The sequence below is a fragment of the Lissotriton helveticus genome, chromosome 2_1 (genome assembly GCF_964261635.1).
Source record: "Lissotriton helveticus chromosome 2_1, aLisHel1.1, whole genome shotgun sequence".
NCBI lineage: Eukaryota > Metazoa > Chordata > Amphibia > Caudata > Salamandridae > Lissotriton > Lissotriton helveticus.
This window is the reverse complement of record NC_136059.1, coordinates 567022480-567049553: the sequence shown is the minus strand read 5'-3', so window position 1 is coordinate 567049553 and position 27074 is coordinate 567022480. Positions and strand designations below refer to the sequence as shown.

Here is a 27074-nt window from a genome sequence, read left to right as displayed (position 1 = left end):
CAGTTTGGACACCCTGGGCAGGGGTCACAACTGCACATCATGCAGGGTACATTCCTTTCCCAAAGGAAGTCCACCACTCCTATAATCTCTGGTACAACATCCTCAAATAATCCTTTACAAGTTTTAAATAACATGTCATCGCTGAGTTGGAACTGGTACAGGCCAGATCTGACAATCCATTAATGGGCAAATCCTGCACTTCTCAGTTAGACTGCCAGACTGAAAAGGACAGTGCAAGAACATAATAGAACAGGTATGCTGTGACTAAGTAATAGACTGTGCAGCCCTTTATAAACATCAGCAATGATCAAAAACGCACCCATATTGAAAAAACAAAAAACTGTTAAAAAGTACCTCCTTTCCAATCTCTAAATAAATACTTTAATGGAATAAGTCTAAATAAAATAATTTTCTCAGTACCCCTGAGCCCCAAATTCCGTTCAGGGGCTGGTCAGACTGCAATTTATCAAACCTTATGTAAGACTGAAGATAATTTGTATTACCAATGCTCTACTTTGAGGTACATTTAACCGCGGTGGAAATTAGCGCAGTGGACGGGGCCGTGTCGGCCAACGCACGTGCGCAGCACAACGAAGGTAGTGCACATGACGGCCGTTGGCAGACGCCAGCATTGAAGGTATCTCTTTACTACCTCGTCCCTCCATCTATCCTATTTCTGTTACACAGCAGAAAGCTTCCAGAGTGGAAACTTTGAACCTTCCCCTACTATAACAGAGTTGCTAGCTCGATAGAACTCCTAAAACCTCAAATGCACTGTTTGAGGTTTGGTGGTGGGGAGGGGTGTAGCGTGGCTGATGACTGCAGTTGCCTCTTGTCCCAAATGTGACGTGTCTGCTCATGGGTGGGGGACTGGGGGCGAGGGAGGGGGGGGGAGAGAGCCTTATGGGCGTCCCTTCTCCGAATCGTTTAACAGACTTCAAAAATGCTAATATCGGTGAATGTGATGTCAATGTACACCATAATATATGTACACAACAATGTAAATTCCGGTAAATACGATGTCGAAGTATGCCATGACAAATGTATGCATAATAAGAATGTGTGCAAATGAGATATCCATGATCGCCATGTTATATGTACACATAATAAACTTGCATCACTGCTGTCAATTCCACCTGAGATGACCTCCCCATCAACCCAGTCAGAGAAACGCGGTCAGACAGGCGCTCAAACTCAAGGCTACCCATTGATAGGTCACAGGTGGGGTTACACTTAGCCTGAAGACAAATGCATGAACACCTGTAACACAGATCGATCTCCCAGATAGGCAGCCACACCACAAAAGGTCTGAGGAGATTAGCCTCAATAAAAAACGTTGGGCAAAAGGGGGTACCGTTCCACGCTTCCAAAGTATCACAAAGTCAGATGCCACATACAGTTAGGAACACCCAGCCAATCAGAACACAGCATGCACACTACACACAGTTCTCACACACTCCCCATGCTGGGCATCTGGAAACAGACACACACTGGCCCACATTAGGTCTCCACAAAGTCGAAAGCCACCTGTGCCCCCTTATCAGATGGTTGAATTTATGGTTCATGACTAGGCCCGGATTTACGTGCTCTACAACAATGTGTAATCAGTTTATTGTATTTCAAGAACTGTATATAATGGCCACTAAAATGGCCAAACCTTTGTACATCTAGACCATCTTCAGACATACCTCTGTTGCTGCTCTCCAGGCTGAAGAGTTTAATTAAACCAACTTGTTAGAGTTTTGCCAAACGCCTATTGTCTTCATTTTTTTCAAGGTAAATTCATATCCAAGCAACAAAAGTATGGAATCCCATGAAAGAAGTACCATCCTGGCTTATACGGTACCGGACAAGAAAATTCAGCTGCGTTGTAGAGGTGGTCAGACCTGAGCCGTAAATCATCAAGACCGTTCTGCCCAGCCCCGTGTTCTGGCCCAATTGCTGCCCAGTTTGTAAAGAATAATCACTGTGAATATTAATTCTGTCATTGAATAAATAAAACAGTCAAACTGGCTTAGTGTTTACATAATGCCCATTAAACAATGCCACAAACCGGAATGGCATTCTAGAACAAGGTAACTTTATTTTACAAAATCCTAGCTATTGTGTTACACCAAACTGGTCCAAGGAGACAAACTGTACCGGGAAAAGAAAATCAATTCAGAGTATAACTAAAAGCACTTTATAGTGAACTAATTGATACACATTTGAAGAACAATTAAAGTCCCTTTATAGAAGGTAGAAACTCCGAACTAGCAAAATTAAATACCTTGTGTAGCTGGTGGATAATGATTGCGTTTTCAGCTAATTTTTCAACAACATGGAAACTTTCAATGGTGGCTGAAATGAAGAAAAAATGATTAAGTGATATAAATCTAAAATTACATAGGGAACAGATCACTGTACTAAACGTTGATAAGTTCATACAGCCTCTCACTGGACAGAGTAGTTTATTAACTATACTTTATTAGCTACAAATATTCTGAAGAGACCACATCTAATCTGTTAGTTTTCCAGGAAAACACTACAGTAAATGAACGATCAGCATCACTCTATTTCTCCCATAACAACCTTGTGATTCACTGATCAAAGATCACAAACAAACTGGCTTGATGGTGCCTAAAAGTGTTTGTCACTTCTCCATGGACCGGTACTAAAACGGTCTGGATGTATTAAATCATGATCAAAGACATGACATGACCCTCAATCATAACTTGCAAAAAATTAACAAGCATTCAGTAGTTAAGAAAATATCAAGAAATTACACACATTTTTCAAAATGGATTAAAAACGTGATCCAATAGAGGCTGAATACATTGCCATAGATCTCTACATTCTAGGGTAATGTAAAAAGTTAATTTTGGGACGAGGACAGCAAGAAACATTAAACAAACGCCAATCTCAGTACAACACATAAAATGATCTATTATAAAAAATGTATGTAGGTGGAGTCCTAGAATGCAATTTGACACATACTAAACTACCATCATTGGGAAATTGTCTATGCATGTGTGCATCACTTTCTACGCTAGATTGAACATTTACAAGGATTAAGAGGCTCTACTGTCAAAGATTCTATTAGCTCTAGGCCTAGAAAGGACTTACTTTCCCAATCATTGCGAACATCAACATTCCAGAAATACTGGCAGACTTCATGCCCTGTAACTCCTTTAACAGAATGGGTTGCTTTTAAAGGGTCAAGGACAATTCCATTTTCCTCTACTTCTCTTCTGTACACCTACGAAATGTGGAAAAGAAAAGCAAAACTGCATGAATGGCATCGTTTGGATTGGAAGCAAGAGAATGTTCGGTCTGATTATCCTGTCCTATGTGAAAATTGCAGTACCATCGCCAATACATTCGCAGAGCTTCATAACCATGTAACATTGCTTTGGAGGAAGGAGAAGCTATACCCATTCACCAGTTACTCAAGGAGCTGATCCAGAAATAAAAACGTATAATTATAGATGGGTAACAGTGAATTAAGGAGGGTGTTATTCATGGAGGGGTTCTCAGGGACAACAAAAACCCAAAGGTGAAAAACATCCCGCAATTTTTTTCTTCCATAATTAAAAGGTATGTATGGTCCACAAAATAATTTGCTCCTGCTTTCAACTGATACGCAGTGGCAGAGCAGTAGTGGGGGAAGCCATATATAACCATGGTCTCTCTTATGCATCCATGTTCCAAAGGTTAGTATACAAAAAAAGTTACCTGCCATCGTTGACAAACCCCCACCACCTTCCCCTTCCTGCAGCTGTGCTTTCTGTTTTCCTTAAAACCATACATGCAGCGTTGTGCTAACAGGCTCCCAGGGAGGACTGTCATCTTGGCCTTGAAGGAATTTATAACATCACAACAGTGGGTAACTAGTTTGGTCTTCAACTGTTGCTATGTCATAGCAGTGAATTATGAGCGTCGGAAACTGAAATAAACGAGAGAGCTCTCTTTGACAACCATACATAACATCATAAAAAGTGTAAACATATTGATGCTAATGCTGGAGCCATCCTACCACCTTACGTCCCATACACCTGCGCTACACCTTACAGAAAAAGCATGTTTACATCCTTATACCATGAATCAAAGCCTGCCCTCTGGAAGAAGACAAAGCAACTTAGAGACAAAATAATTATCGGTCTGACCTAGTACAGGGCAGGTGAGCACACTGTCGCAAATGTTGACAGATATCCTGTCCGCCTAATAAGTGCATGAGGATATAAAACATTTATTAGGTGGACGGGATGGGATATCTATCCCATTTGTGATGGAGTACCTATCTGCCATTTTCTTACACAGCCCACACCACCCACTTGTATCCCACCCTCAACTCCTACAGGTCTAGAAATAAGAATGCTTGCTGCTTCTGTAACCCACTTTATACAGTTAGTGTTGAGGGAGCTGCAATTCTGACCCACCATCTACTAGAACTAAGGAGAACCTGCCTAGATCCCACCTCCCCAGCGGTTAACAGTGGACACAGTCGTCCTAGACCATTCCACACAACAGTGCTAAAGGCTTTACTGTAAGTTTGTTTGGGGCCAGAAGGATCAGCTGGCGAATCCTGAAAGAATTGAGGCACAATCACATGCCCTTAACTTCATTGTGAGCACACTTTAAGAAGAGATGGAGGGCAAGTTACACCACCTACAGATTTTGAAAAAAGCATTAAGTTATGCATTTTGCACCATTATTTTGATCTAAATTAGTTATAGCCATATGACCTGAATAGCCACCAATATTTGAATACTTTCATGGTGTGTTAATCAAGTCTGTCCCTCTCTCAAGGCTACTGTAGGTTTTATCCTCCCCAGTTGAAACAAATCTTAGTATAGTATAGTTCTACTTGGTCTACAATTTTTCACATTTGCACCTTTATACACTTTTGCATCCCAACTTTTTTTTATTTATTTAAATAAACTGCATTTTCCCCAAAAAAAGCTTGCCGTGTTCATAAAAGCAGCTTTTATCCTCAAATGTCAGCTTTTTATTTTTAGTCAATTCCATGTGTCAACATACACTCGTATGTCCTATTCATATACTACATCCTCACCTGGACAGACTTCCTTAAATGCCCATGTATCACCAGTACATGCAAGGGATACCAAGTCCTTTTTTTTCGCTTTTGAATCCATTCAGGTCTTACACGTCCGTTTACTAGCTTGACTCTGGGTAAAATGCTTAAGGGGCCTAAGCGTTGGTTGGGCTTTAACTATGGCTTGTAAAGAACTGCTGAAAGTGGTTTCTTTTAATGTTAACGGTCTCAACAATAAAAAGAAAATGCGGGCAATCGAAACAGGGATCAAAACAGAAAACTCAGCAGTGATTTTGCTACACGAGACCCTATACCAACTGCAAAGCTGGCCGACTTTTAAATGTTCAGGTCTTGGGCAGCTTATAGGGGATTTTCATCATCTTCCGCTACCCATAAAGGGACAGCAATATTTTCAAGTAAAAAACTTCAGGTGGAGGTCGTCAAATTTGATAAAGATCGGCATGGTTGTTGGTGTTGGGTTACCTGCTCTCTTAGACAAAGACAGAGACGGATAACTTTTGTTAGTATATATGCCCCTGTTGAGAACAACTTTGAGGTTTATGAAGATCTGTTTCAGTCCCTAATTCGGGTACCTGGGGAGCTGATTTTGGGGGGCAATTTTAATGTCCTAATGAATCCTAAATTAGATTTGTCAGTTCAGGATAAAAAGCAGTTGAAACCTAAATCCTTAAGAACCTTGCTACACTATGGAGTAAACTTGGATCTACAGGATCCATGGTGTGTGGCCTTTCCAACCAAAATAGCTTATCCTTGTTGGTCAGGTAGATTTACTTCATCACAAATCGATTTCTTTTTGGTTTCACGGAAGTGGAGTTTTAACCAGCAAAGATTTCTATGTAACGGATTCTTCGAATATGCCTTGTTGGTGCTTGAGTTACTCTTAGGAGACTGCGCTAGGTCCCCTAAACGGTGGTCTTTGAACAGACAATATTTTAATGAAGAGGACTGGGCGGGCTTTATTGGGATAGAGATTAAGGAGTTTTTAATCACAAAATATTGAGTCTGCACCTCTGAGTGTGGTCTGGGACACACTTGAGGCCTTCATCCGGGGGCTAATTATTGAAAAAGACGCTGAAATTGTTAAAAAAGTGAAGGAAGATAAGAGAATTTTGGAGCAGAAGATCCAAGCGTCTTACTTGGTTTATCTTAGTAACCCCTCAGTGTTTAAATCAGCGTCAACTGGAGCAGGCTAAGCGTGTACTCCGTTCCAATAATTACAGTCAGAGTGAAGCATTCTACCAACAATATCGTCAGAAAACATATGAGGAAAGTAATTTTACAGGCAGGTTTTTAGCTTGGCAAGCCATGGAGCAATCAGCTGCAAATCAGATTAATGCGTTAAAATGTCCTTCAACTGCCTCACGTATAGAGGACCCAGTTAAAATTGGGGATATAATACTACAGCATCATGAGCCCATCTATGGTCAACATCAGACTGTGGATATGACCTTGTTAGAAGGATTTTTGCAGAATAATAGCCCGCCGATTCTCTTGGATGGAGAGAAACTGTCTATGGCAAGACCCTTTACTATGGAAAAGCTGGAGGGGTCATAAAGAAGCTGCCAAACGATAAGGTCTGTGCCCCAGATGGGCTTCCGCCTGAATTTTTTAAAGTTTTTTTCAGTTCATTGGCAGACTTTCACCTTTGTTTGGTAAATTCTATGATCGAGGGCGGGGAAATACCAGAGTCCTTCAGACAAGGTAACAGTCAGCTTTCTGAAAAAAGGCAAGAACAGCGAGGATCCGAACTCTTATCGCCCGATAAAGCTGTTAAACTCGGACTATAAAATCTTCACTAAGTTGCTGTCACTTCGGTTTAACCATCACGGGGCGCATTTGATACATTTGGACCAGAACATTTTTATTGCTGGTAGGCAGCTAGCCTCCAACACTCATTATCTATCGGAGGCGTTGGATTATTTCAACACTGAGAGGATACCTGCGTTAGTCCTTTTACTAGACGTCGAGGAGGCTTTTGACCTTGTGGTGTGGGAAACATGGTTTATGATTTTAGATCACTTCGGCATTTCGTCCTAGATTACGGGCCTGATTTAAAATTCATATAAGAACGCTGAAGCCAATATAATTGTAAACACCTCTGTGGCCAAACAGGTCAGAGTAAAACGGGGCACAAGGCAAGGGTGCCCTTTATCACCGGTCTTGTTTGCTTTCTTTATCAAACCACTGGCGATAGCTATAAGCAATTGTGCTGATGTCCGTCCCCCTATTCCATCAATGGCGAAATTGAAACTATACACCGACGATGTTATGCTCATCATCAATCCTGAGATAGAGGATCAGGCTAAGGTCTTCCAGGTCTTTGACGACTTTGAGGCCCTAGGTGGGTATTGCATTAATAAAAGGAAAACCGAAATTTTACAATGCGGTGGGACAAGCCTGGATCTGCACCTCGATATCCTTGCTTGCGTGAACACCAAACCTAAAAGATTTCTTGGGGTATATTTATCTGAAAAAGTGTCAGATTTATATCATCCGAATTTTGTATCACTCCTTCGAAAAATTCAGGCCTTGTGCTCACGCTGGAACATCCTTCCGTTTATCCATTTTGGGCCGGTTGCACTGATTAAAATGTCTGTTCTTCCTCTGTTTAATTTGTTGTCTTCTACTATCCCTTGTATTTTATCAGGTTTCTTTTTCACCCAAGTAGAGTCTGTTTACAGCTTTTCCTTGGGCCCAAAAATTATCACGTATTGCACTTAGCACTTTATATGAAGAACGGGATCAAGGAGGTCTCGCCCTTATTACTATGCCTATTTTGCACAGTTTTTGTCTAGATTTAAATCTCAACCTCAGTCAAATTTCTTTATTAATAGTTTCATGGATTTAATATGTAAGGAAAGTCAAATCCATTCTCCATTATCCATTGTCCGATCCCCTAAGTGGGTTCGTTATGTGTCTTCACTGTTTTTTTTTTTTTTTTAAACGACAGGCGCTTTATAAAAGATAAAAGATACTCCATTCCTGTAATCAATTAAACCACTCCACTAGCTGATATTTTATCACTAGCAGGGATTACACAATCCTCAGAACTCATCTTAAAGTGGGATGCGGTAGGATTAAGTGAGGTCTCAGATGTTCTGAGGCATGGAAGATGGTTGACTGTGACCGAAATGTCGTATTTGATTGTTAGTGATTTTATTCTTCTGGGGTCATATACCATCTTCCATAAATTCCTGACTGAGCTAGATGTTCATCAAATTAGCGAACAACATCAGCTAGCTAATGAACTTTTAGAAGCTGCATCTGGCCCTAGATCTTGGGCAGAAGGCTATCAAAAAATGGATGTATTGTGAAAACCTTGAAATTTCTGCCAACTTGTGGTCAACTAGTAATCTTAATTTTAGCATGCTGTGAGGCGCGAATTGGCGTAGGATGCTTTTTTTTTTAGTAAATGGTAACTTTATCTAACCCCACTCTCTCTTTCAAAAATGTATGCCAATCACTCTCCGCAATACTTTCGCTGTATTAATCATCCTACAGCCAACTGGTTGCATATTATGTTGCAATGCCCTATGATTCAGATGTTTTGGAAGGACATCTTTTGCTATTAGGAAATCGAATGTGGTATTCAATTAGTAGTGAGTGATTTGTTAATTGTTATTGGTTTTGATCCAGATCCTTCCCTTCCTGACTATCTGGTTACATTTTTATACATTGCGATAGCAGTAGCTAGATCACTTTTATTGGAAAGGTGGCATACCGATTTGATTCCTTCTGTTATGGAATGGGTCTATAAAATGAAAGCAGTTAGAAGTGAACACACTTATGCATTACGTGTGGGGGGTCTCAGGAAGTTTGGAAAAATATGTGCTACATATTTTGACTGAGATTCTGATGTGTCATTACCTTATGTTTTTGGTTAAAAATCTACTGTTTGTATGTTTTTTGTTTATTTGTCCCTGAATTCTCAATGCTTAGTGTATTACACACACACACACACACACACACACACACACACACACACACATATACATATATATATATATATATACATATATATATACACACATACACACATATACATACACATATACACATATATACATATACACATATATATATACATATACATACATATATACATACATACATATATACATACATACATATATACATACATATATATACATATATACATATACACATATACACATACATATACACATATACACATATATACACATATATACATACATATACACATATATACATACATATACACATATACACATACATATACACATATACACATACATATATATATATATATATATATATATATATATATATATATATATATATATATATATATATATATATATATATATATACATATACACACATATACATATATATATATATATATATATATATATATATATACATGCAAAAAACTCCACAAACGCCACTTCCTGATCCACCCAGGACCGGCGAGGCAAAGTAGGAGACGGACCACGTAATTCACAGGCTCTTCACTTTATTCCAGCTGATAAAAACAGGAGGGAAATACGCGTTTCGGGCTTCAAGAGCCCTTGTTCACATGCAAAGAACTAGTGCAGCTTTTTGATTTTTATAATGCTCAAGTGACCAGTTTAAACACCGCCCTTCCCATGGTCACATGACCATAGACATAGACAACATCTTCTATGAAGAAAAGGTTATTCCTTGTGCAAATACGCAAAAAAACGTCCTGGCATAATTATACATATGTCAGTTAGTTATTGACATATAATATTTGTCATTTCATTCATGAAATTATTTTTACACACACTATATTAAAATGCAATTTTATATATAAAAAAATATACATCTGAAAGAGTGAGTATATAACAGGATAAATCCAAAAAAAGCCAAAAGAACATTTTAACTCCATAGTAAAATTTCAAGTGTTTGTTAGGGCAGGTTAAGAATAAAGTGCAAAATACAGTGATGAACTAGATCAGTGTCTAACTGTACAAAAAGTGCAAACATACGTGCTATAGGGAATTACAATACTTAGATTATAAAACGTACATGATAAAGTGACCTGTGTGAAAAATTCATGAATGCTTGAATTGACAATTGGGAATCCTCATAATTTTGTCATTTATAAAAAGCATCGATATAAAATATTTAATACAGGTAAAAAGACATTATCATGTTAAAAAGTGATAAAACACCCAAGTATAAAAAGTGCTAAAAATTCCTAAATAGTGATAAATATAAATAACTATCTAGAGGTGAGGAGTTGGTGACTAGTGTTCGCCGTGGCTAACAAGGAACTTGACTAACCACGGCATATAGACAGATAGAGGAAATAGAATATTGCCAAGGAAAATCGGATTTCATGAATCAATATAAAGAATGATCAACTCTAGGTAACAGGGAACCTGACTACCTGAGGATAGAATTTGTTAAAGCATGGGATACAGTTTTTACAGAAAATTACGCAAATCCTCAGTGTTATTAAGTCCATTAGGGCACTTGCTGTCATATTCCAGAATAAATCGAGATTCTAGTTGCCTTAGCTTCAACTCTCGATTACCACCCCTTCTAAGGGGGGGTACTGAAGCTACCACATAATACGATAGGCAGTTAACATCTTTATCATGTGTGCTCTGGAAATGACGGGCCACCGGGTAAGATTGATCACAATGCAGAATAGCTCTGATATGCTGTAGGATTCTGACGTGCACCTGCTGCTTGGTACTGCCAATATAGTTAAGGCCGCAGGTGCACGTCAGAACATATACAGCATGATCAGTCTTGCATGTGTGATTCCCAACGATAGGCGTTTCTTCTGATTTGAAAGGGGTGCTATAATGAGTTTTATTGATGCCAAATTGGCACACTCTACAAGTAGAGCATTTGCGAAACCCCGATGCTGGTTGTAACCAGGTAGCCTTTTGCTTTAATCCTGGGCTACTTTTATCAAGTACAGTCCCCATGCTCTGTGCTCTCCGGAATGTTACCAAAGGTTTGTTTGGCAACATACTTCCTAGCACTGTGTCAAAATAGTGGGCCAATTGCGATTGATTATTTGTTTAATCTTTTTTTCTTGGTTGCTGAATGCTGTGATAAATCTCGGGCAATTATTAGAGGTTTCTATCTCAGGATTTAAAGACTCAGAAGTGTTTTCAGAAACATCTGGGAATAATGAGGATCTGGATCGTTTGTCTGCTCTAGCCAGAGCATGATCAAACACCGAATCAGAATATCCTCGAGCTTTTAATCGTATCCGTAGATCTTTAACACATTTAAGAAAGTCAGACTGACTGCTGCATATTCTTTTGATCTTGAGAATTTCCTCCAAAAGGTATGTTGTCAATGGTATGCATAGGATGGAGAATGGACGCGTGCAGGGTTGTATTGCCCGCAGTGGCTTTTCTGTGTAGGGTCGTTTGTAACCGGTTGTCACTATCAACATATACCCTGACATCTAGAAATTCGATCTGTTTGGCACTGATATGGGACGTGAAATTCAGATTAAGTGTGTTAATATTAATCTCATTAATGAACTGATGGGCTTCCATTACGTCTCCCTGCCAAACTATAAAGATGTCGTCTATATAACGTAGGTATTTGACAATTTTTTCTCTGACCCACACTTGGTGTGTGACGTTGAGGACCCGCTCCTCCCACCAGCCTACGTGTAAACACGCGTAGCTGGGGGAGAAGCAAGCCCCCATGGCCACACCACGAACCTGTCTCCACACCTCCTTTCCAAAAGAAAAGTAATTGTTATGTAGGCACCATTCAATTAAACTCAAAATCATTTTGTTATGCTGGTGAAATTCCACTTCTCTTTGTCCCCAAAAATACGCAGTTGCATTTGTACTGCAACTGTGGGCAATGCTCGTGTATAATTGCTCAACGTCCAAAGTTATCAATAGCATGTCTTCCTGCCATTCCAGGCCCTCTATTTTTTCCAAAAAGTCACTTGTGTCACGTACATAGCTTGGCAATTTGCTTACCAAGCCCTGCAAGAAGAAATCTATAAAGCGACCAATATTTTCCCCGCTGCTATTGATCGCGGAGATGATTGGCCTGCCCGGAATTGGTATTACTCCTTTGTGGACTTTTGGTATTAAATAGAAGACCGGTAGAGCAGGAAATTCGTTGAGCATAAATTTGAATTCGTCACCTGATATAAGGCCTTCCCTACGCCATCTGAGTAACAATTTTTTCAAATTTTCATTAGCCTTTTTGTATTCTTTCAAATTGGATTTCACATAACATGCATTGTCTTGTAGCTGTCTTTGTGCCTCCTGAATGTAGTCTTTTTTCGGCCAAATCATTAGATTTCCGCCTTTATCTGCGGTTTTTACCACAATATCTGGATTGTCATTCAGTTTTTTAATCAATTCATAGTACTTGGCTCTTTTTTGATTAAACTTGTGTCTCTTCCGATTATTGGTTTTCTTGTATAGTTCTTTTATTTCAGTAATGATGCAGTCTTGAAAAACATCCACCGCACCTTTAGTCATGAGCGGTACAAAGTCAGATTTTCCCTTGAAAGGGGTTATGCCTGCCCCTTTCTGCGCCATATCGATCTTTTCCAACCTTCTTTGGGTGTTAATATCTTGTTCCAGACCCATGGGTTGTGAGTCTGTGGCCTGGTTGAGATCATGACATGCAAGAAGTACTGGAATATCTGATGCTGCCAATTGGGGTTAGTTGGTGGAACATGTACCCTTAGCTGGATTAGCAATGTCTGTGCTTGTTTTTAGATGTTGTAATGCAAAGAATTTTTTAAGTTTTAATTTGCGAATATAGCAATAAACATCTATTCTAGAAGAGGCATACTTGAAGTTTTGTTCAGGACAGAAATTAAGGCCTAAAGCTAATAATTGTTCTTCAGCTTTAGATAAGACCACATTTGAAAGGTTTATTATTGAGCTTTCATTAATTAAGTCCTGTTCTGCCAATGTTTCTTTGTTTTCTTCTTTTTTTGCGCAGCGTTGTTTTTGTAATCTTCTTTCTCGTCTTTTTTTGTTTCTGCGGACATTGCCTTGTTTTTTTGTCGTGGCCTCAGAGTGCGGAGCCTTTCCTCTACTAAAAAAATCAAGCTCCTCTTCTAGATTGAGTATAGGCACTGCTTGGGCATCAGTAGATAAATCATCAATTGATCCACTCGACGTACTGCAAGAAGAAGTAAAATCAGAGCTCACATTTTCCACTGCTTGGTTCACTCCCATTTCGGTGGTACGTGCTGACGGTTGAGCCTGATTTCGTTTATTTCCTTTATTGCTGTACTGTTGTCTTTTCGTGGCATTATATTTGCACGCAAACGTGAAAATTTGACCATTCGCATAGTCAGCTGCATCTTGAGCGAATTTATTAACTTTCCGTATTTTTATTTTGTTTTCGTGTTTTTTCAGTCTGTCCATCATTTCATCTTTTAGTTTCTTGCTGGTGTCTGTTTCCTCTATTTTGTCAATTTGATCTTGAAGTTTGTCAATAGTTATCAGGATTTCTTCTCGGTCGATGGCGGCATATTTGATTAGCAAATGGACCAAATTCATGGAGGCTGTTAGGTTTAGTTGACCCCATTCTTTCGGGTTTTCAAAGCTCGGTGCGAGCATTATTCTTGAACCTCTTGGGACTCGCTGTGCATCAGCATATTTCGTAAGTGAGTAATGTTCCCACCATTTGGTTAATTCTAGTCATTTTTGTTTTTCCAATGCCTTATATAGGGTCTTAATGTTACCCTCTTCCCGTGCCTCCACAATCGGTAATGTTTTTTTAGGCGCACCGCCTTGAGCGGAAACCTGATTAAACCACTCCTCTGCTTCCTCCACCCTTGCACGGAACACTTCCGTAGACATTCCTCCGTTACAGCTGGTAATGGTATATATGCAATTTAGTAAACCGTTAGCCTTTGGAAAACTGTGATTAGGCAATCGTATTTACTTCGTGATAATCCCTCGTTAAGGGAACCTCCCCACCTCCGCACTGCCTATTACACGACTCACCGCGTAAGGGATGATAGCGAACGTTGGTAAAATCATCCGACCTCACCGCCGAAAGCTGGTCACCATCTCACGCTTTCCGAGTCTTGTTCTTCTTTGGCTGCAGGAGGGGGACATCCGCTGGAACTTTTCCGACGAAGGAACTCAAAAACAAAGTGGCTTGAAGTCGGATGCCGCTTTTTGGGGAGGGGGTCCGTAGAACGAAAGCAAGCCGGCTCTCGCAATTAAATATGCAAAAAACTCCACAAACGCCACTTCCTGATCCACCCAGGACCGGCGAGGCAAAGTAGGAGACGGACCACGTAATTCACAGGCTCTTCACTTTATTGCAGCTGATAAAAACAGAAGGGCAATACGCGTTTCGGGCTTCAAGAGCCCTTGTTCACATGCAAAGAACTAGTGCAGCTTTTTGATTTTTATAATGCTCAAGTGACCAGTTTAAACACCGCCCTTCCCATGGTCACATGACCATAGACATAGACAACATCTTCTATGAAGAAAAGGTTATTCCTTGTGCAAATACGCAAAAAACGTCCTGGCATAATTATACATATGTTATTTTTATACACACTATATTAAAATGCAATTTTATATATAAAAAAATATACATCTGAAAGAGTGAGTATATAACAGGATAAATCCCAAAAAAGCCAAAAGAACGTTTTAACTCCATAGTAAAATTTCAAGTGTTTGTTAGGGCAGGTTAAGAATAAAGTGCAAAATACAGTGCTATGAATTTTTGATAATTTTTTGTATGCTAAAGGGAATTCTTTTTATGGATGTATTGATTTTAATGGATTTAATGTATTGCAATTTTTGGACTTCAATAAATAAAAAAAATAGATAAAAAATAACCAGCTTACACCAGGGTGAGATTTATGAATAGACTCCATTATGCCAACTAAGCCCACAATAATCCACAATGAACACCATTATGCCAGGGGTGGGTGACATCATCCCACTTACAGCCACACTATATAAGCAAAATCCATTATAACAGAATATCCATAATATAGCATGTATGGCTACCATTAGGCCAGTAGGAGCATTATGCTATCAGTAGGCATAGTATACCAAGGACGCCCACAATGACACCAAGATGTTATTAAGCAAGCCATTACAACATAAGTTGGTCTAATTAAAGCACAAATTGCCTCTGTATGTAGAGGGCCACCAAAATACCTGAAAACTTTAAGGGTCGGATGAGTTTCTGTTAGGGAGAAACACTGCCAGAAACCACCGCAGACACCAGGAAGATCCACTCTCACCCATAAAAGCAGACATTTACTTAACACCCGAGCCATTTGCTGTAAATAAAAAGTCTCTTTGTACTTGCTCTTCTCTGTGCCTTGACCCCACTCCTGGCCTGCATGTTTTAGACACACACATTGATAATGTGGGTCCCACAACCTCTCAATCACCATGAATAAGCTGGACTTTGTATTGGGATTCCTCACCATCAGGAATCGATGCAAGAGTCACATGCAGGGAATGTAATTGAGCAACTGAAGATGTAAAAAGGAAGTAGACTATTTAAATGAAAGATCAGTCAAGCATCAAACATGATGGTCCATCAGAACACCCAATCTTCTGAAAACCCGGTTTGTGACTGAAGTTTAGTATAGTAAAGCCTTGGCAATAGAGAGAAATTAAGTTTAAATCAGCAGATGCTCTTGTACAGTTTGTTTGCAAACGGAAAGAGTTGGTTTGAGGTCTCAGCCTGTCCTGTGTGCTGAAAGAACTCATCATGGTGGTCATAATGGTTACTGTCTCAGGACGGTTTATTCTGCCATGGACCCATAAGCAGGTCCAAAGGGAAGAGTTTGTGTTGCTCTGTGGCATCAAATGAAGCTTGCTTCCAGCCTTAGGTTTTGTGGGAGATCACCTCAAAGGGTTGATCACTTGATGTACAATTGCCTTCGACAAAAGCAGCTGGTCGTGCGGTTGTAGGGGAGGTTCAAGAAGGCAGGCGATAAGGAATAGGCCAGTTTATTAGACTGGAAGAAATTGAGTTAGCTCAATGGGTAACAGTAAATCCCTTATGAACTACACCCCGGATCCAAAACTATGATGCTCTGATTGACAGAGTAGCAACAACAAGTTTACCTCTGACACCATAAATCATACAATGTTTTTGTCTATCGCAGAAGTCCCTTTAATTGACTCTGCGAATTCTTTTTATTTAGTTGTATACTTCATCCATCATTTTTATATCGTTTTGGGTACATTTAGAAAAGCATTTTTATCTTACAAAGCATCACACATAAAACGTATTTACATAACCACAAATTATTTCATAATGAACAAACATAACCGTCAATCATACATACTAGACATTTGTCAAAAAATTACATTGGTACAAAAACCACATTCAATTGCAAGTACAATCTTTCCCACTAACATAGCTTCTAATTTTTAAGAAATGTCCTGCTTTTAACCGTGCCAGAACTGTATCCTATTCTGTTCTGTGCATCGATCTATGGTTGAGGTCCTGATGGGGGCCCGAGGCTGTTTTAAATTTTTATCTTTGTGAGTCCAAAAAATTGGGCTCTACTTGCTGAATTCAAACAGCACTCCTTATAAAGTTTCTTGTACTCTGGGCCCCTGGATAGTACTGACGCGTTTCGACCTTAGAAGGATGGGACCGTTAATGAGATTAAGGTCTTCTACAGGGCTGAATGTGTATCTTGTAGGACATCATAAAATCTATCTCTGTAGTTGCTGTGTCGTAAGGCAGGAAGAAAACCACTGCCTGGAGGTGGTATAGATCGCCACCATGGGTTAGAGATGTCTTTACAGATTTGGCAGAAATGATGAGGGTACTTGATCAGCTTTTTGTTTATCTTAGGCTCCGGGAACAAATTCTTGCCGGTTGCCTGCTCTCTCGTACTCCGGTTAAATTTTGGAGCTAACAGCAAGCGTGAAGGCGTGAGCCGATGGTTTGCTTGCTCAGTCCGAGCTGGCGTGTGACGTCTTAGAAGGAAACATTGACAGAGTGGCTGCCTTATGTGTTTGTATAATGCACAAATGGTGGACTGAACATGAAATAGCCAGTAAAGTTTTGCTCTCTTTGGAGTATCTTAGCTAGGAACTCTGTGGGGATGCAAGGATGAAGCAGATTTTCCCTAGAGGTTTATAAGAGTACGAGGACCCTCCATATGACATGAAGGTGATATAATACATCTTGACTTTGAGTGGGACGTGACGGTTGGCACTGAACAGTACCTTGAATTATGACCCTACTGTACAGGGGTAGGAGAGAGTTCCAATGTTTCAACCAGGCAAAGAAGTGGTGTTGATTCAAAAGAGGCCGCACGCATGCAGAGCCTATTTCAGAACATCTAATAATAAACCAGCATCCGACAGACAGTTCCTTTGCTCTGTTCCCCCAAATACTCCAGTATGTTGAGATGGATTTGTGCATCATCCACATAGATGTGATTTATGACTCCAACACTCAACTCCGCCTAGAAGGATGGTAAGGCCACTTACCTGTTAAATACGATAAAGGAAGAGCATGACACAATTGAAGTTTGCAATTTTGGAGAAAAAAAACAATGCATATTTTGAAGAGCTCAGTTTTCAAATTGCCTGGCCATATCAAGAAATGCTCAGAATGAAAGCTGGGTAGGCCAAACTGGAGAAATAAATTCCAGAGCGCATTGGTTGAATTTTGGCAAGTTTCTCAAACTATGTGTATTAGCGGATCTGCATAGAGCAATTAGAAACTCAGCACTGAGGGTTTTACCCAGAGAAATCTCAAATTTTACCATCTGAGTATTGTGAACTAGGTGCGATCATTGAAAGCCAATTCTTAAAATATTTTAATACTGAACAATATCATTCTTATTCACGGATGATACCGAGTGGAAAACTTAATACGCCTGCTTCTACATTCTGGACAGTCAATGCTCACAGCTCCTTCCCCAACCGACAGATGGAGGCAGAGAAGGTCTACAGGGTTATAATGTTGTCCTATGTGTACCACAACAGCATCTCCCCTAAATGGAAATCCTTAAAAAGAAAACAAAATTTGAACTCCAAAAATGGTGATTGTTAAGTGTCATCCAAGCAAGAGCATGCTTACAAAGGGCATTTTTTTCTTGGAGAAAATATGTCACTTTAATGTATTTATTACTATTTTAACTTACTGTCAGTGACCAGAGCTTCATAACGTGCACATTTTGTAGAGCTTTGTCGAGAAAAGTTCTTGCTGGGCTTTTTTTCCTCTAGAGGTCAATATTTCTGACCAGATCAAATTGTCAAGCGTTTGCTCATGAGATGCTAAGTGATTGAAATGCATTTTTATATAGGATGATTGTCGCATTAACGTCTGCTTTACTAGTCCAAAGTCTAGATGTATTTGTGATAAAAATGCATTTTTAGTTAAGCAGAAGAGTTGCCCATACATGTTATCCAGCGAGTTTGCTTTCTTCCCAAACAATGCCTCGCACCCAAGTGACGGCTGGGAGATATTTTGCACTTTATTAAGATAGGGTCAAATGATGGTCCACAAATGTTCTTAAGAAGGGTTAAAAAAGGCCATCTCTAAAGTACAAGCTTAGATTTTAGAAGCATGAGATGTGTCAAAAAGCAACCATGATTATCAAATGTAATTCCAGATATTTATACTCTGGTTCTTTGGCAATTTGTTTTCCCTTCTGATACCATAAGCAACCTTTTTTTTCCTCCTATATTTGATGCTGTAGATAAGGCTCATCGTCTTGTTTAAACTAATTTCAATTTTATTGCTTTATGTGTAATAGAATTAGGGCTGTCAAAATTTGCTGTCCAATGTATCTTTTGCTAAGCAGAACAGCACTGTCTGCATACAATAAGCTCAACAGTTGTATTCCTCCAAGCTTTGAGGGTGGACATTGATTTTAATGAAGCCTGACAGTTGGTCTGCAATTTACAGATTATCAGTTCAGTTCAAAAGCTTTATTCGAAATGTTAAAAACAATTCATAAAAGCATACATACAATCAAGAAAGCAGAAAAATTAATTCTTGTTACAATAACAGTATAAAAAATCCATGTATATGCTAAAATTGAAACGACATGTGGAAATTATGAATTCAGTAATAAATAGAGCATAACCTCGAGCGGAACCGTTGTCTTATTCTAGCGTAATGTCCCGTCTGGATTTCAATATTGCTCTTAAATAGTAATCTTCCAGGGTTCACAATTTATTATATGCATCTCTCGATTTTCTTATGCCCCACTTTAATAAAAGGGGCCGTAATATTTGTCGCCTTGGAAGTGCGTATGAAGTGCAATATAAAGTGCAGTGAATATTGGATTGGACTAGATAAGACCCAACTAAAAATAGTTTGGCATATAAGCAGTTAAAAAATAAAAACCCCAATACACAGAATCCCCCCTTTTCACCCGTTGTTATTGTGATTCGGTGCTCGAGGGCCAGGATAAAAGTCATGGAGGTCCCAGATACGAATGGAGCCATCACCAAGTTTTGGCTGGATAGAACGCAAGTAGGGGGCAGTATTCCTGTCCTTAAACCTAACCAGAATCAAGTCCCCCGGAACATTTTTGGGCAGATGACCAAGCCACCCCACCCTTCTGACGCTCTGTATCCCACCGTCTAGTAGGGAAGGTAATGGTCTATTGTTTTGGAGCCAATATATGGCTTTGTTCAAAAGGTCCCGATGCAGTTCACGTTTTCCTGGTCGGAGAGCAGGGACCCCAGAGAGAATGGTGACATATGGGGCAGCTACGGGGGGTAAATCGATGCAGTGTCTTCTATCTAGTGCGATCACAGGTGCTCTTTGTGGGACATGCTCGTGAATACGGGTGATATTGTGATCACTTTGAGTCGGTGGTGTAACAGGGGAATCACATGTTTGTAAAATCCTGGGAGCATTGTCTGTAGGCCTTTTGTGGGTATTAGTGGGGGGAGAGCGTATGGGAGTAACAATGATTCTAGTCGGTGGGTATGACTGAGATACCGTTTGTTCAATCCTGCACAGTCTATCTCCCAAATCATGTATTTTAGCAACCAGTGGAGAGAGAGCAGTAACAAGCAGTCGCTCGATTTGGGCCAGAAGAGACGATTGTAGGGGGGATCGAGACTCAGCCTTGTCCACAGGTGATGAGGCTGTACTGGGTCCGGGTACTGTGAAGCTGCAATTGGTAAGTGGAGGGAGGGTGGTAGCGGGGGAAGCCTGGGGGGAACAGGTAGTTTGAGCAGTGTCTCGAGACACTATGGGGGGGGATAGAGCATCCGGGATGTAGTGTGTGCCACAGAGGGCATTCAGCTCCTCCCAGATGGACATTGAAGTTGAGTGACTGTGTACAGTTATCCTGATGATAGCTATCGGCAGTTCAAGGCAATAGGGATGGAAGTAGAGGAGCTTGACTGTACCTTATCCAAAGCAGGAGCCAGAAGGGGTGGCCCGTCCCGTCCTCCTCGTGCCTCTGAGGGCCCGCCCTTTGCCCGGGCTTAGCCCGGCGCTCCCGCGCGCGACTCGCGGTGCGAGAGGTTCTCCCGCCTTTGTTCCCGCGCCTCCGGGCGCTCCGCTGACGTCACCCGACCGCCGGGGCACCTGGGGGATGTAGTCCCTTGCCCTCACGACGGTCGGGTTGCTGGCAAAGTGGAGTTTTCCGCCGTTCCCCTCACGGCACCGGGATCTTGTGCTGCAGACCTCCCCTGTGGTGGCAGCTTTTCCCCAGAGCGCGCACAACAGCGCTCGGCTCTCCCGCCTTTGTTCCCGCGCCTCCGGGCGCTCCGCTGACGTCACCCGACCGCCGGGGCACCTGGGGGATGTAGTCCCTTGCCCTCACGACGGTCGGGTTGCTGGCAAAGTGGAGTTTTCCGCCGTTCCCCTCACGGCACCGGGATCTTGTGCTGCAGACCTCCCCTGTGGTGGCAGCTTTTCCCCAGAGCTTTACAGATTAAATAATAGTGGCGCCAAGACACCTTCCTCTTGTGGTATATATATTTGCTGAAACGGTCCAGTCATTTCCAATTTTAACTCGCATTCAAGTATCTGTAAAGAGCAGTACGACGTCTCTTAATAGATAGAGGTGGAATTCCCCAACTGGTCAACTTTGCCCACAATAATCCTCTTGGGACTTCGCAAAAGCGGACTTGAAGTCCACAAATCAGGTATATAACAAGGAATGACATCCGAGGGTCTTACTGATGGTTAACGAATGGGCTATGCTGTTATGTTCATGCAAGGAAGAAAACCTGTTGGTTTATCAGAATAAGATTTTCATCCGTTTCCCATGCTTTTAGATCTTGGAACAATAAGCCTACAAAATATCTGCCTCTTTCCTGAAAAGCAGACATAATATAACACTTGCATTTGAATAGCACCTGCTCACCCGGAACGGTGTCTTGGTGCTGAATAGCAGATTTTTATTATTACCAATCTCAATGGTACTCATTTTATCGACCTCAGAAGAATGAAAGGCAGAGTGCACCTGCTCGAATTTGAACCTGTGACCATGAGGTCAAACAAAGGCCCCTACAGTAGACAGATTAGTCCACTAAGCCACTAAACCCGGCCTAGCCTTCTCGTACATCGCACCAAGTCATGGAACAACCTGACTTCACACCTCAGGGCCTATTACTTGCGTCTTAAATTTCACGAGAGGCTGAAGACCTACCATTAAACTAACTCAACTAACCCCCAGCAGACACCTACCCCAGAACCTGGATACTCTTGGGGTGATAGGTTGTTGTCAGACCTGTCAGCCCTAGGGTGGTCTTACCCAGTTTTTTTTCCCCCTTTTCGCCTAATTTTTGCCACCATCTTTTTGTTGGACCCAGGCCTCTGGGCACCTTACCACTGCCAAATAGTGCTGAGGTGCAGGTGCTCTCTCCTAATACCATGGCTGCCACAGGCCTCTGTAGAGTGGCCATTGTACACGCACGCACCAGTAGTTAGGAGCAGGCTGGGACATACTGCTACTGTATCCTTGCGAGTACCGAGGAGAGAGGAAGCGCTGCAGGGCCCCGAATTGCGACCGCCACTCCGGCGTCACAGTGCCAGAAGCCTTGGGCGTCCGCCCTTGCTATCGCGGCCCCCAGAGTGAGGGGAGGGCCGCAGCCGTAATCCCAGATGCTGCGCTGGGAGAGGAAGCGCCGGCGAAGATCTCCGCTGCGGCTCCCTAACCCTGGGGAGGGTTGCCGCAGTATTGGGGAAGGCCACGCTGGGCCTAGGTCTCGTGCGCACCAGTTACTACGCGACCAGGGTGCTGGCCGTGCCCCCCTCCAAGTCGCGCACCCATTGGCCGCCGCAGTTGCGCCCACTGACTGCCGCCACCTGATAGGCTTCGGCGCCTGCCCCCAGGACGCCACGACCACATTGGCTCCTGGGCCGCGAGGAGGCTTGAAGCCGGGCCGGGTAACAGACATCACCGGAGGGGCTATGCTGCCAGTGGGAGCCCCTTGATTGCTTCCCCGCTTGCGCTGACTGCATCCAAGTAAGGAAATCCTGGCGTCCCCTCCAGGTGAGAGCCTTGCGAGAGAAGAGCAGTGGGCTGCCTGGGGAGGGGGAGCCTACCTGGGACTCGGCTGGGGAGTGAGAGACAGCTGAGGCCCGAACGCCTGGAACCCATGCTGGAGGGAGGGGGGAACTGCTCCTCCTAGAAGAATCTGCCCAGCATTGCCACTTTACCGGGGCCTAACTTGAAACATGTTCTGCCTAGCTGGGGTCTCTAGTGATGAAGGTACTACCTGGAGTTGAACACTGCCTAATACTTGTACCCTGAATTAACCCTTGCATAGGGACTGTTCTGTTAAGAGCGCCCCTGCATAGGAATTGGTGTGTATGTGGCCTACATGATCCACCTATCTAGGAAATGTTTTGATGTTATCTTCATGCCCATGCTTATAGGAAATGTTGCCTAGGATGTCCCTGAATATCGGATTTGTTATATTTATTGAATTGATGCCTCAGAGATGTTGCCTACATTAGCCTAGTACCCAAGAAGTGTTACCTGCCTGAACTAAAAGTAGATAAAGAGTCTTGGTTTATAAAACGACCTGGTGTGGTGTCACTTTATTGTGTGCGTATTCTTGAGTTAGTTTGAGTGTGCGCTGCACCACTGCTTTACACATTGGCTCCGGGTGCCTCCCTGCCTTGCACCAAGTTACTGTGTCGGAATTGGTGATCCCAGTTCTAACAGTTGTGCTATACAAATCCATACAATATTTTGCTTCAACACCTAGAAGGGCTATTAGTCTATATTTCTCAGAAGTTCGTTTGCCACCCTTTTTAGGTCTCACGTGCGTTGCAGCGCAAAGCGCTGCTTGCTCGGCTAGAGATTTTGTGGATGTGGTGTATTCAGAAGGACTCGAAGCCCGGCACCTCATTTCCATTGGCTGGCGTCAGAGTTTATGCTAAACGCTGGCCTGCCATTGGAAAGAAGGGTTTTTGGTAGAGGCCCTTTGGCCTCCTAGCCAGACTGGGTCGCTTGCTTTGCGGCTGTCGCAAAGCACTTTATCTTTATGGGGCCATGTGTTTAAACACATGGCCCATAAAGACAAGAGATTACCATGCTCCGGCTGCAGCACGGTCCTCTTTCACTTTCTGGATCACGCTTGTTGAATAATTGTTGTTTTCATTCCATGGCGGCATTCAAACGAGTTCTGAGAACCTCTGGCTCTTTTCAGCATGCATTGATTCTTCGGCTTCAGCAATATTCTTTCTGCACGCTTTTGTTTTTCAACCAACTGATGTGTTTAACGGTGGTTTGAAACTGTCAAAAAATATGACATATGTCCTTCAGTCCGGAATTCGCTGCAATGTAAATGCTCAGCGAGAGCCCTACGCATTTCAAATACCGCTGAGATTGTTTTTGCTGTCACCCCTCCATTGCTTTTGTTGACAGTGGTGAATCAGATGCAATTGATATAGAAATGTATTAGATGAAAAGCCTGACTTCTATGTGTCTTGAGTGACCCAGAGGTAGGGGTCACGTGGAATACTGCACGAGGCTGCAAGATATTTCAAAAGAGTGGTCATCTCGAGACTCTAGTTTTTCTCCCAGTAGCGCCTCAGATGCCGAGTGTTATCGATTTCTGTTTCTCAGAAGGGAAAAACCATAGAAGATAAATAAGGCTTTTGGCACCGTGGGTGCCTTTGAGATGCAGAACTCCAGGAGAATGCATGCGTTGTACTGATCCCCTGTTATGCAGAGTCATTGGGGAAGGTGCCGGGGGGAGGGGAGGGAGGGTGGGAGGGCTAGGTAGTGCTGCACACTCTGGTGAGTAGAGCACTGTAGCTGTCCAAGGCAATTTATAAATACAGAAATATAATATGCACAAACTCCTCACAATCATACGAGACTAAGAAGCAACAGTGCTTGGACTAGGGTTGCCACAGGGCCGGTTGTATACTAGACGGACCTTTATTTTCAAAGTCCGTGCAAAATATTTTTCAAATATCAGGCTACAGCGGTTTTTTCCCCCCCTTTTAGTACACATTCTTTAAAACAGCAAATGAAAGAAGAAAACATTTAAAAATGTGTCCTCGAGTCACCTTAGTAAACAGAAAGTTCATGTTCAAAATGAATACAAACAATTCATGTCATATATAGTTCTACTTAAGAATCATGTCCAGACTTGTATGTGGTTAACAGATGGCTGGGTTTTTTCCTCTGGGAATGGTGGCAAGCCTAGCTTCAACACTTTCCTCAAAAAACAAACAACCTCTGGACTGGGGCTACAAATAAAAGTACAAGGTCACAGCTAAAGTTTCCAGGGCAGAAAGAAAGCAGAAAAAGCAAGCATTGGCAAAGTCAATAGGTCTTGCCTTTTGCATAGGCAAAAAAAATAATAATAATAATAAACATCACAAAATTACTGTTCCAAGCTGGCAGTTACCCTTTAGGAACAGTAAATGAAAAAATTGAAGTGTGTGAAAGGCCTTTATTTACAAAGGAGCAGCTCTAAAGAAAATTATACCTGCCTGGCCCTCCAAATAGAAGAAACAGGCATTAAAAATGCAATAGGTCTCGCTTTTGATTAAGTTAAAGCCATTTGCTTTGTTAATGGTATTGTATAGCAAAGCAAATGGCTTTAAGTCAATAAAAGGCGAGACCTATTGCATTTTCAATGTTTGTTTAAATGCACTTCGACCACAGGTAGACACTACTTTATTGCTATCAGGAGTAGTCTTCACATCACCCCAGACCCTCACACAGTTACAGCAAGAACTCCTGTGACATCATTCGAATTTGAACCCCCACTGGAAAGACAAGTTCGAGTTAAATGATTGCCGCTAACACGGCGGTCGTCTGCAGGTCGGAGGTCAAATTCACTAAGTAACACTGTACACTATCCTTGTGAGGTCGGTCATTTAGTACCCTTATATTAGGTGATAGTAACATCTGTTGATTGCAGCGCTTTGAAACCATAAATGTGGGTTGAAGAGCTAATATATATATATATATATATATATATATAACAAATTGGCACCAGTTCGCTGTAAACACAACAGGTCTGTATCTACGCAGCTGTCACCTTCGTGCACGACCACATTTCGTGAAAATACAAACCTGGTGTGTCAGAATATTCACTACAAAGATATTAGACACAGTATGAACTACCGAACCGCGGCGAAGCCAAGTACACAATTACTGTTCTTGGCTCCAAACAAATGGACCTCGAAGAAATATGTCAGTATGACACTTAAGTAAAGGGAAGTATTATAACCCTATAATCTAGTCATGGTGTTTTTGTAGCACATATTTAAGAGTTGATTTCTCCCACGGTAAACCATACAAAATTAGGCATTAAAACCAAATTATCAGCCGGTTGTGACCCTAGCACTGCATACCTTTCGAAGCTCTATAATTTAAATGACAAATACTTGCCATTTGACGGCGGTTCCTACCACAGAAGGGTGGAAGGCTTGGGATGAGAGCAAGAACCTAATATTTGTCGGCGCAAGAGTTTAGCTCACTGAGCTATCCTTGGGCCTAGCAGCCTGACATACCACACCTAGCATGTCAAAACCCATTCCAAGTTCCACTGGTTCCGAGGAGGCGTCAGACCCCAGCAGTGATGGGTACTGATTACACAGTATATTGAACAATGACTATGTGAAACTCAAGAACTTTAGAGTAGAACATCCAGAAGTCTGGAGCGATTATGGTACATAAGGCACTATACCATTGGCATCGAGTAGACCCCATGTTTGACTATCCACGTATTAGCAGGGGGGTTCCCTCCTTCCACACCCTAAAGTTGTCAAAACAGTGAAAAAACCTCAACGCCTGGAAACAGTTGCTACTAGCAGCTCTCCATAAAATCGCGCTCAGCCTACAAATATAGTTTGAAAAACGCTGGCAACACTAAACCGTTGAAGACCTTTACGCAAGGTTGTGGGCAAGACTAAAGTACAAAGTAAATATTCTGAGCATAACAAGTACGGCTCAAGCCGTTAAAAGCGAGATTTTAAGAAACATCTGGGCAGAACTTCACCCAAGCGCATCTTGGTAATGCATTCAGAATGTGTGTTCATACATCCCCGAGCACGGAAAACGGTACGAATATTAACATTTATGAACTTAACCGTTTCAAATCGTGTAAACAAAAATAGAAATGCATTATTTAAAAGCTCCCAGCAGCAAGTACGGTGCTGCTTCGTCCAGGGGTGCCGCACATGCTCCTATACCAGAGGAAGTCACAGGCAATTAAAATCTGGGCGCCCAGTTCGAGGTGCATGATCCGGTCCTTGTGCTAGATCAATATCGGAGCAGGGGGCGGGGCCCTGTGGAAGGCTGACCTTTTCTTTTCCTCCCCACAGGTCAGATCATCTTCATCAAAACAGGTCACGCCATCTTCATTAGAAGCGGCGCCAAGAGCAGACACTGAATTATACGGCACCCAGCGTGGCGCCAATCCCACCACGGACTTGAAAAAGTCGTGTAGCGCCCAGTAACTACGATCCAAAAACAGTAAGCCACGAGGCGCCAAGAGCAGCCAGTGCATTAAATCCAGTAGCCAATATAACGCAGGGACCAACCACCATGTTCAAATGGCACACCATTCGGCAGCAGTAGCAGCCCCAG

At 41.9% G+C, this 27074-nt stretch overlaps 1 protein-coding gene across 2 annotated transcripts in view; it reads right to left on the bottom strand.

Annotated features, from left to right (window-relative positions):
- CERT1 (ceramide transporter 1) overlaps nt 1-27074 on the bottom strand; it is a 911140-nt gene that overhangs the window by 184186 nt on the left and 699880 nt on the right. For both annotated transcript variants that reach the window (XM_078675236.1, XM_078675235.1), the window contains 2 exons: nt 3106-3238; nt 2270-2340 (listed from right to left, as the gene is read on the bottom strand). In XM_078675236.1, the coding sequence (XP_078531362.1) occupies nt 2270-2340; nt 3106-3238 (204 nt within the window). The remainder of the gene's footprint in view (nt 1-2269; nt 2341-3105; nt 3239-27074) is intronic.